The 9,956-nt window shown below is 47.3% G+C and overlaps 1 protein-coding gene across 2 annotated transcripts in view; it reads right to left on the minus strand.

The window, feature by feature from the left end:
- The window catches only part of Tbc1d8 (TBC1 domain family member 8), a 125,222-nt gene extending 121,944 nt beyond the window's left edge, over positions 1 to 3,278 (minus strand). The window contains exon 1 of one of the 2 annotated variants that reach the window (XM_069988542.1): positions 3,002 to 3,278. In XM_069988542.1, coding sequence (XP_069844643.1) covers positions 3,002 to 3,128 — 127 coding nt within the window. In that variant the 5' untranslated portion in view covers positions 3,129 to 3,278. The remainder of the gene's footprint in view (positions 1 to 3,001) is intronic. The other variant, XM_069988543.1, reaches the window with a different exon arrangement.
- Between the last annotated feature and the right edge of the window lie 6,678 nt (positions 3,279 to 9,956).

Below are 9,956 nucleotides of genomic sequence, written 5' to 3' on the forward strand. Positions count from 1 at the left end.
AATTGCTAGGGGCAAGTCATCTGAAGAGTTGCTGTCCTGACCCTTCATCCTCAAAAGCAAGAGTTCTAGGGAAAAGATGGAATTAGGTAGAGGAGCAGCAACAGTAGTAGATCTCAGCCTCCTGAGTAGCTGGTATTACAGGTGTGAGCCACTGATGTCCATCCAGTTCAAGCAATCCAAGTTTAAAACTTTTTGTATTCTTTTTTTTTGGGGGGGGGTCCCATCATGGGGCCTGAACTCTGGGCCTAGGCGCTGTCCCTCAGCTCTTCAGCTCAAGGCTAGCGCTCTACCACTTGAGCCATAGCGCCACTTCCGGCTTTTTTCTTACTGCTTATGTGGTGCTGGGGAATCGAACCCAGGGCCTCAGGCATGCAAGGCAAGCACTCTACCACTGAGCCACCTTCCCAGCCCCCCAAGTTTAAAACTTTTAAGATAAGTTGCTAAAATATCTGCCAAATTAGGTTTCAACATTTTTCAAAAATCACCAAGACAGAGATGCCCAGTGTCCCATCTAGTCTATGCTTACAATATTCCTAAATATTGTCATACTTCACAGCCACATGGTAAAGTCAAAGTTGCTCAACTGGCAGAGCCATGCCACTTGCTTCCCAGCTAAGTGTTCAAAGGTCAAGTGCCTGGCTAAAGGAGATGTCACCCTTGCACAATTAAAAAGAGGTTGTGGGTCTCTAAGGAATAGAGTATCCTTTGTGTGGACTTTCTCCATTAAAACCTTTAGAAAAATTATAAGCCAGGTGTGGAGGTGCAGTCTCGTAATCCCAGCACTTAGGAGGCTAAGGCAGGAGAGTGAGGAGTTTGAGGCCGGTCTGGGTTACTTAGAGAGACCCCATCGAAAAAGAATAGGGCCTGTAATCCTAGCTACTTAGGATGCTGCGATCTGAGAATTACAGTTTGAAGCCAGCTTAGGCAGGAAAGTCCATGGGACTTTTTTATCTTCAATTACCCAGCAAAAAGCCAGGTGTAGAGCTATGTTTCAAGTAGTAGTATGTCAGCTTTGAGTGAAAAAAAATAAGGGATATCACCTAGGTCCTGAGTTAAAGCTCCAGTACATGAAGGAAGGAAGGAAGGGAGGAAGGGAGGGAGGGAGGGAGGGAGGGAGGGAGGGAGGGAGAAGTTGGGCGTCGGTGGCTTGTGACTGTAATCCTAGCTACTCAGAAGGCTGAGATCTAAGGATCAAAGTTCAAGGCCAGCCCAGGCACCAAAGTCTATGAGATGCTTATCTCCAACAAACTACCAGAAAACCAAAAATGTTGCTGTGTCTCAAGTGGTAGAGCACTAGCCTTGAGCTGAAGAGCTGAGGGACAGTGCCCAGGCCCACAGTTCAGGCCCCATGACAGAAAGAAAGAAAGAAAGAAAGAAAGAAAGAAAGAAAGAAAGAAAGAAAGAAAGAAAGAAAGAAAGAGAGAGAGAGAGAAAGAAGGAAAGAAAGAAAGGAAAGAGAAAGGGAGAGAGAGAGGAAGGAAGAAAGGAAGGAAGGAATTTCTGCATATTCACAATAAACCCGAACCAAAACAAGACCAAAGCCACAGACACTACATGAGACCTGCTTGTTTATGGAATGCAACCCACATTATTTTGAGTTCATCTGAGTCTGCACACCGGAGTCAGAAACTCACAGAAAGGGAGGGGAAGCTTACGCAGGCACCGCTGGGCCCTGCTGGAAGGTACATCACCAAGGGCCCAGGCTCTCACTCATCCCCCTTCTGGGTCTTTCTAAAGTAGTAGTCAGAACATCCCAAACAAATATCAGTGTGCAATAAACTCAGTGAATGAATGAAAGTATTTTGCAGGGCAAACTGTCCTATGCTTCACCCTTCTCAAGTCTCCAAGCCCAATACTCAGCCTCTGCTAAAGAAGGTCATTTATAGACTAGATACCCTACTTAATGTAAAGATACACTGTCCTCAATTCTGGGGTCATCAAACCCCTCTCTGCACCACACTGTAAGCTACCAACTTCCATCTCCCTAGAGCTCAAGCACTGGGCAGGCCCCTCTGTCCTGCTCAGGGTGCTGGGAAGTCCCTAGGGCCTCCTACACTAACACCACCCTCAAAGTCCACCTGTCATCTGAGTTGTCCCAACTACTACCCACTCCTAGGGCCTCCAGAAGTCCCCTTCCTCTCACAAATCCAGCTGCCCACTTTCTCCAAAGCACAGCCGAATTACCCCCCTTCCAGCTTTCTCTACCAGACTCCACTTCTCACACTGACCTAAGAGTAAAAAAAAAAAAAAAAATGGCCTTAATTTCAAAACACTGTGGGCCATAACTTTCAGAAAAATTCTGCCTTGTTTTTTTTTTATTAACTTCACAGGTGTTGTTTTTGTTTTTCCTTTCTTCGAGAAGACACTGAAAGGAGGAATCGCATCGGATAAGCCCACATTTGTTTTGTTTGGGGGTGGGGAACTGTCCTGCCTCAGTTTCCCCATCAGGGATATATAAGCCCACCAGCTGGAGCGTCCTGGATCTCCTGGGTTCCACAAGGGCTGGCTGAGTGAGGTCCCCAGCAGCCACAACACCTTGGAACCTTCAGCTGCGTCCCGATGGTCCAGCCGGGGCGCACCCCGCAATCACTTGCCCCACCACCACCACTGCCCGCCCTCCTGGGGGGCGACTCCCCACCTCCCGTTGCCTTGGGTCACGTTCTGGTCCGCCTTTCTCCTTCGATTCCCAAGCCTGATCGGGAGCTCCGGGAGCTCACCGGGCCAGGTGGCCAAGACACCTGCCTCTCCCGGAAAAAGACACCGACCAGCCCGCGAGTCCCGACCCCCCCCCAACACCCCCACCCGCCCCGGTCCTCACCCCCGACGGGGGCCGGCCAGGCAAATGCAGAAGAAAGGAACACCAGCCCTGGGCTCGGCCAGCGCGGCCCTGCATCTCCCAGGAAATCTCCACCTGCGACGCGCAGCCCCCGAGCTGGAGGGGCCCCGCGGGGCCCGGCAGGGAGCGAGGCCCCGAGCTAGCCCGCCCCAGCGCGCCCCTTACCGGTGAGGCGCCCACCGCCTTCGCCGTGCCCGCGGCGCCGCTGCAGGATGAAGTAACAGCTGCTCTTCTGGGTCACCCAGAGCTTGAGCGCGTTCTTCAGCAGCACCTCCTCGGGCTTGAGCCACATCGCGGCGACCCGGCCGCGCCCGCGGGCCCCGGTTCACATCGCCCCGGCCGCTGGCCACAGCGGGCCGAGCCCCGCTCGGGAAGAGGTGACGGGGGTGGCGACGGCTGCGCGCGGGAACCGCAGTCCGCTCCGTACCCGGCGCTTGCAGAGTGCCGGGAGCGCGGCAAGCGCAGCTCGTCCGACTCTCCCCGTGAGGCCCCGCCCCCGGGCCCTGAGGCCCGCCCCCCGGACCCCTCGCTCCCTGTGCGGCCCCGCCTCCTAGTCCCTCGCTCCCCTGACGGCCCTACGCTCCCACGCCCCTCCGCTCTCCCGCACGGCCCCGCCCCCTGCCCTCGCTCTCAGTATCTAGCCCCGCCCCTCCATAGCCCCACCCACACTCAGGCCCCGCCCGCCGCCGCTCCTGCCTCTCCAGCTCCCCAAGGCGCCTCCCGGGTTTCCGCGTCCCAGCGGCTGGGGTGCATAGTTCCGGAGTGGAGGGAGGAAGTCCGATCGGGCTGCCAGGTCCTCTCCCTCCGGTCCGCGCCTCGCTCCCGGGACGGCCCGGGGCTGGGAGACTGCTTCTGTCCTTCTACGCACCCCCGCCCCCGCGGGGAGGAGCTCTGGGTAGAGCGAGGAGTGGGGAGGGGGGGGTCGTCACTGAGCACCTCCTTCAATCCAGGCGATGGAGGGAGGACCTAGGGGAAAATACATGTGCAAGCTCCCCGTCCCTGAGCATTTATTTGCATTGGGGGGGAAGACAGAATGCAAGTGTGTTTGGATTAAAAATAACAAAAATGATGCACATAACAAAACATGAGATGAAAATTAAAGTTAGGTTCTGATTTTTAACACACTTTCCAAAAGATTTTAATTGACACCATGTAACATTTGTGAGCAATATATTTCAGTCCAAGTATACAACGTGTAAAGATCCTATGTGACTACCTGACATAGCCATTCCTACACCTTTTTTTTTTTTTTTTTTTTTGAGTAGGGCTTGAACTCAGGGCCTGGGCACTGCCCCTTAACTTTTTCACTCAAGGCTGGCCTTCTACTACTTGAGCCACAACTCCATTTCCAGCTTTTGGGCGGTTAATTGAAGATAAGAGTTTCAGGGACTTTTCTGCAAAAACTTGCTTTGAACTGTGATTCTCAGATCTGCCACCTCAGCAGCTAGGATTACAGGCATGAACCATGGGTTCGTGGGCTTATTTCTTTTACAGTACATTTCTGATGCTTTCTCAGATCCAACTAGGCTGTGGAAGAAGCAAAGATTGGGTGGGAGCGTGAGACAAATGGCCACACTAAACACTGGATGTCCCTCAGGCCATCCTTGGAGGTCTCCTACTTGGGAATAAGACTCTGGAGCTGGGACCTAGCTCAAGTGCTTGGCTAGCAAAATGCAATGTCCTGGATTGGATCCCCAGTACCAAACAAAAACAAAAACAAAAAACCTGGGCTGGGAAGGTGGCTCAGTGGTAAAGCGCTTGCCTTGCATGCATGAGGCCCTGGGTTCGATTCCTCAGTACCACATAAGCAAAAAGAAAAAAAGCCGGAAGTGGTACTGTGGCTCAAGTGGTAGAGCACTAGCCTTGAGCTGAAGAGCTGAGGGACAGCGCCCAGGCCCAGAGTTCAGGCCCCATGACCGGACCAAAAACAAAAAAACAAAAAAAAAAAAAGCCTAGGCTGGAAATGTGGCTTATTGGTAGAGTGCTTGCCCTGGGTTCTATTTCTCAGTACCACAGAAGCAGGAAAGGCTGGAAGTGTTGCTGTGGCTCAAGTGGTAGACTATGAGCAAAAGAAGCTCAGGGACAATGCCCAGGCCCTGAGTTCAAGCTCCAGGGGAAACACACACACACACACACACACACACACACACACACACACACACACACACACACACACACACATCACCCTAGAAAAAACATGGATTAGGTGGTAATGAAAAGCCACAGGGCATATGGAGGTAGGATTTGGAAGTTAATATACTTGCTCAAGAAAGTATAGGAATGGATACACATGGTTGCTCTCCTGGAACAGACTGGGAGTTGAGGAGTCCAAGTCTTCTCAGCAGGCAGTTAAATCTAATACCCTAACCAAAGAAAAGGTACATCAAGATATCCCTCGGGGTTTGACAAAGGGACAAAATGTAACTGCTAACTAGGACAGAACTGAAAAGTAGAAGTAAAGAATCTGTCACAGGATGCCTAGGAACTGTCCCTTGATGGAAGCTTAGGAACCTATCTGGGGGCGATCAGAAACCCTGATCAGACTGTAGAAGGGGAACAAAGGGAGCTGGTGGTCCAGGACTGGCCACCATAGACAACTGTCTGATAACACTGAAGAAGGAAGTCAACTGTGATCAAGGACAGTGGGTATACTAGAGCATAACAGACAGAGCTGGCAAGAAAACAATCCTTTCAGAAACACTTGAAGTAGTGCTACATTTGGCAGGTGACTGGGAGATGACCCACCCTAAAAAACTCACAGGTAACTATCTTGCCCATGTAATTGTAACCCCTCTGTACAGTATTTTCACAATAAAAAAAGAAAAATAAATAAAAATAAAAAAACCCAAAAAAACCCATAGATCTATTAAGGGCTGAATACATGTCCAGTCACATACATGTATAGTCACATAGGAGTGTAGCTAATGAAGAATTGCCTAACAAACTAGAGACTAAATAAATACCTGTCATTTTCATACCTATATTGTAGTGAAATTTTATAACAATTTCTGGGTTGAAATGTTACTTTTGCCTGTCAAGTTGATGAAATAAAGGATACTCATATCAGGTTAAAAAAAAAAAAAGAACTCACAGGTAGGAAAACAGACTCAGAAGGGCCACACTGCATGTGTATATAGCTCCTGGTGACAGTGTGCAGAATGAATGGTTACTTCCTAGGAAAGGGATTGAGAAAGCCCTACAGAACAGTTTAGGTTAGCCTTGTCTTACAAAACAAATATGGGCTTGCCTCAAGGTTGAGTAGGGTAGAGAATGTCTGCTAAGTAAGGCAACTATCTATGACACTAGGGTTTAAATGGAATCCCACAATGTCTGCTAGTTACTATACCCTCGTATCTCTCTCTAAAGCTATTCAGGATGTAATACATGTAAACACTTGGAATACACAGTGCTACTGTGTGAATGCACATGTTTTGCAGAATTAATCTCAAATGCAAAAGTGTAAGGAGATGAGACCTTTAATTAGGAATAGTTTAATGACATTATTATAGGAATGAGTTAGGTATCACAGTGATTTATTATAAAAACAAGCTTGGCCCTCTCTTGCTCTCACTTCCTTTTTGCCTTTCACCTTTAACCAGAGAACACACCTGAAGACCCCCTCATTGGATGACTCTACTATACCCTTGGATGTTCCAACCTCTAGAACCATGAGCCAGAAATGAACTTCTGCTCTTTATAAATATCTCAGTCTATGGTATTCTGGTATAGCAACAGAAAACAGATTAAAACATGCATTAACATTTGCAGGGAAATGAATGGAGCTAGAAGAAATCATGTTGAGCGAGGTAAGCCAAAGCAAAGAGATAAACAGTGCATGGTCTCCCTGATAAGTGGATGTTAAATCCAAAATGTTAGGTGATACGACAAAATTAACAGGACTTAAGAAACAAAGGACTTCCAGTCATCTGGTCGAATCACTACTAAATAACCCCATACTGCTGATCACATGTATGGAATATATGTGTATACTGGAAGGGAACCAGGAAGACGGCACAGAACTAGAGGGAATCAGAGAAAAACATATAACAGCGGGACCCATCAGCTGCACTGGACATTGACCAAAATGAACTAAGAAACTCAATGGCAGCGATGGGAGGGAGGGAACAAGTGGGAAAGAGGGAACAGCTGATGCTATGCAAAACAAAAGAAATGTACATATCACCCAATGTGGAAGAAATAACTGTATCACAAAGCTCATAGAACTCATAAATGTTATAGACCGTGATAGACAATTTGCTCCAGGAAAGTTAGAATGTGTTTGTGACTTTAACTGAACATCACTATCCCACAATACTGTGAAATTTGGGGAATTATGTAACCACTTAATCACAATAAAAAATTTGAAAAAATAAATAAAAATAAAGAAAGAAAAAAGAAAAAAAGACATGCCTTAAGCACTGTTACTACTAATGTTCAAAAGCTTCTAACACTATATAACATTCATCCATATCTTAAATATTGTTAAGCTCTGGCCTGCCATATGTTAAATATGAGAGCAGCAGGGAGAAAAGAGGATATGAAGTTATTGTGAGAGACGAGAAGGGTACTGTGGGGTAACTCATACTATCTCTTCCTAACCTCAAGGCTCCTGCCTCTAAGATAGAAGGCAAGGGAGTTGGAGTATGCCCTTGGCAAAGATTTGCCTTCCAGGCACAGAGAAAGGAGAAGTTGGAGAAAGACCCAAAAGGACCAATGGAACTGTGAACTGTGAACTGTAGTTCACTTCTGGACACTCAACACCCTTTGATGATGATTTATGGGCTGAATTGTGTGCCTCAAAATTCGTATATTGGCAAGCACCTGTGACTAACACCTGTAAACCTCACTACTCAGAAGGCTGAGATCTGAGGATCAAGATTTAAAGCCGGACTGGACAGGAAAATCCATGAGACTCTTATCTCCAATTAGCCATCAGACTGAAAGTGGAGCTGTTGCTTAAGTAGTAGAGCACTGGTCTTGAGTGGAAAAAGCCAAGGGAGGGCATGAGGCCCTGAGTTCAGGCCCTCATACTGGCACTGAAATAAAATAAATTCATATGTTGAAATTCTAACCCTCTAGTTCCTCAGAATGTGACTTTATTTGAAAAGAAGTTCCTGCAAACATGATTGGTTAAAATGATGCTAGTAAAGGTGAGTCTTAATCCAGGAGAAGTGGGATCCTGATTTTCAAAATAGGGGTGGGGTGGGGATTTTTTTTTGGGGGGGTCCAGTCATGGGGCCTGAACTCGGGGCCTGGGCACTGTCCCTCAGCTCTTCAGCTCAAGGCTAATGCTCTATCACTTGAGCCACAACGCCACTTCCGGCTTTTTTTGTTTTTTGCTTATGTGGTACTGAGGGGTCGAACTCAGGGCCTCAGGCATGCAAGGCAAGTGCTCTGCCACTGAGCCACCTTCCCAGCCCAACCCCATTCATCTCAATCAGATAATTTCTCAGGCTAATAATAGGGTGGGGGTTTTGAGCGGACATACAGGAAGAAGACCATATGAAGTCTGCCACAATTCAAGGAGCAGCTGGAAGCTAGGAGGGAGCCCTAGCAACTTGAAGCAGCCCTTCATCGCAGATTTCAGTCTCCAGGACAGTGAGAGAATAAATTCTTTCTATTTAAATAACCTTGTGGGGCTTAATTATGGCCATCCTAGCACAGGAGTCCATTTGCTCCTTGAATCCTTCCCACAGCTGTTTAGTCACAAGTCTCTTTAACCATTCTGAGATTGATTCTGTTTCCGGCCCTGATGCTGGCAATTCCAGGACTGACTCTTTACAATATAGCTCCTCAATATGGAATCTGGCTGGGTAATTACCACATCTGTTCTGGAATATGGATCAAAAGAGGGATGCTCAGTAATCGGTGATCCCACAGCAGCAGGATTGCTCAGATTAGTGTTTGTGTGAGGGGTGGATAGAGGATAAGGCTCTTGCTGCTGTTTACTGTGATTGCTATGGCAACACTGATAATTACAAAGATTGAACAGTGAGAGGGCTGCTTCTGACTGCCCTGCAAAGGTAATAAAAGATAAGCAAGAAGTATCAAATTCCCATCTCAAGGTACACATGTGGTGAAATTCAAAGAATCCGTTATCTGTATAGCCACTGGACTAAGTTCTGCATCAGAGCCTAACTGTAATTGTGAAGGCTACTGTATTGTTGTAAAGGTTAAGTGCTCAGACTGGGTAAGTTCTCTCGTTAAGATTAGGACCATGATGGGGAAGGAGCAGACTCATAAATGCTTTGTGGGCACACATGGACAGATTAAGCTGAATTCCCAAATCCCAAGCCTCCCTTACCATCAGAAGACACCCTTCCCCTATGCAGGAGGAAAAGAGCCTACACTTCCAGAACTTCAGCAGAGCTGGGTTCTGGTAGCTCCTGACTGTAATCCTAGCTACTCAGAAGGCTGATATCTGAGGATTGCAGTTCAGTAGCCTAGGCAAGAAATTGTGTGAGACTCTTATCTCCAAATAACCATCAAAAAGCCAGAAGTGGAGCTATGCTTCAAGTAGAAGAGCACTAATTAGAGTGAAAGTAAGTGTTAAGGGATAGTACCCAGGCTCTGAGTTCAAACTCCAGTGTCAGCCTGCCCCCACCTCAAGAACAGGACGGACAGGAGAGAGACACACATACAAGGCTATCCCTGTGACTATTGCTTCTATTCAATTGTGTCCTAGAGTGGGAACTCCCTGGCACAGGTCCCGGCCACAGAGGCCCAGCCTGAGCCATTCTTAATATCATTTCCTCCTCCTTGCCCTTCTCTGCACACATGCAGAGGAGAACATAAAAAAGAAAGAGAACCAGATAAGAAAAATTGAATATCCTGAGAATGGTAGATGCAAGGCAATAAGGAAACTATGATACACGTCTGATTCCCATTCATAGTAACACACTTTGGTTCTTACAAAAACTGCTACCTGTGTTATCTGAAGACTTCCATTCATTGCTAATTAGATATTAAATGTAGCTACTTGGGGCTTCAGATTGGATTTTTTATACATTACAATATATGCTTTTGAAATGATTGATTTTCTTGTAAGTTCTTGCATGAGCTTTGTTCACATTCCCAGCCTCTTTACAGCACCCAGACACTGAGTTCAAACCCCATTACA

Source organism: Dipodomys merriami, unplaced genomic scaffold (assembly GCF_024711535.1).
Source record: "Dipodomys merriami isolate MVZ:Mamm:240054 unplaced genomic scaffold, mDipMer1.0.p SCAF_36, whole genome shotgun sequence".
NCBI classification, from domain to species: Eukaryota; Metazoa; Chordata; class Mammalia; order Rodentia; family Heteromyidae; genus Dipodomys; species Dipodomys merriami.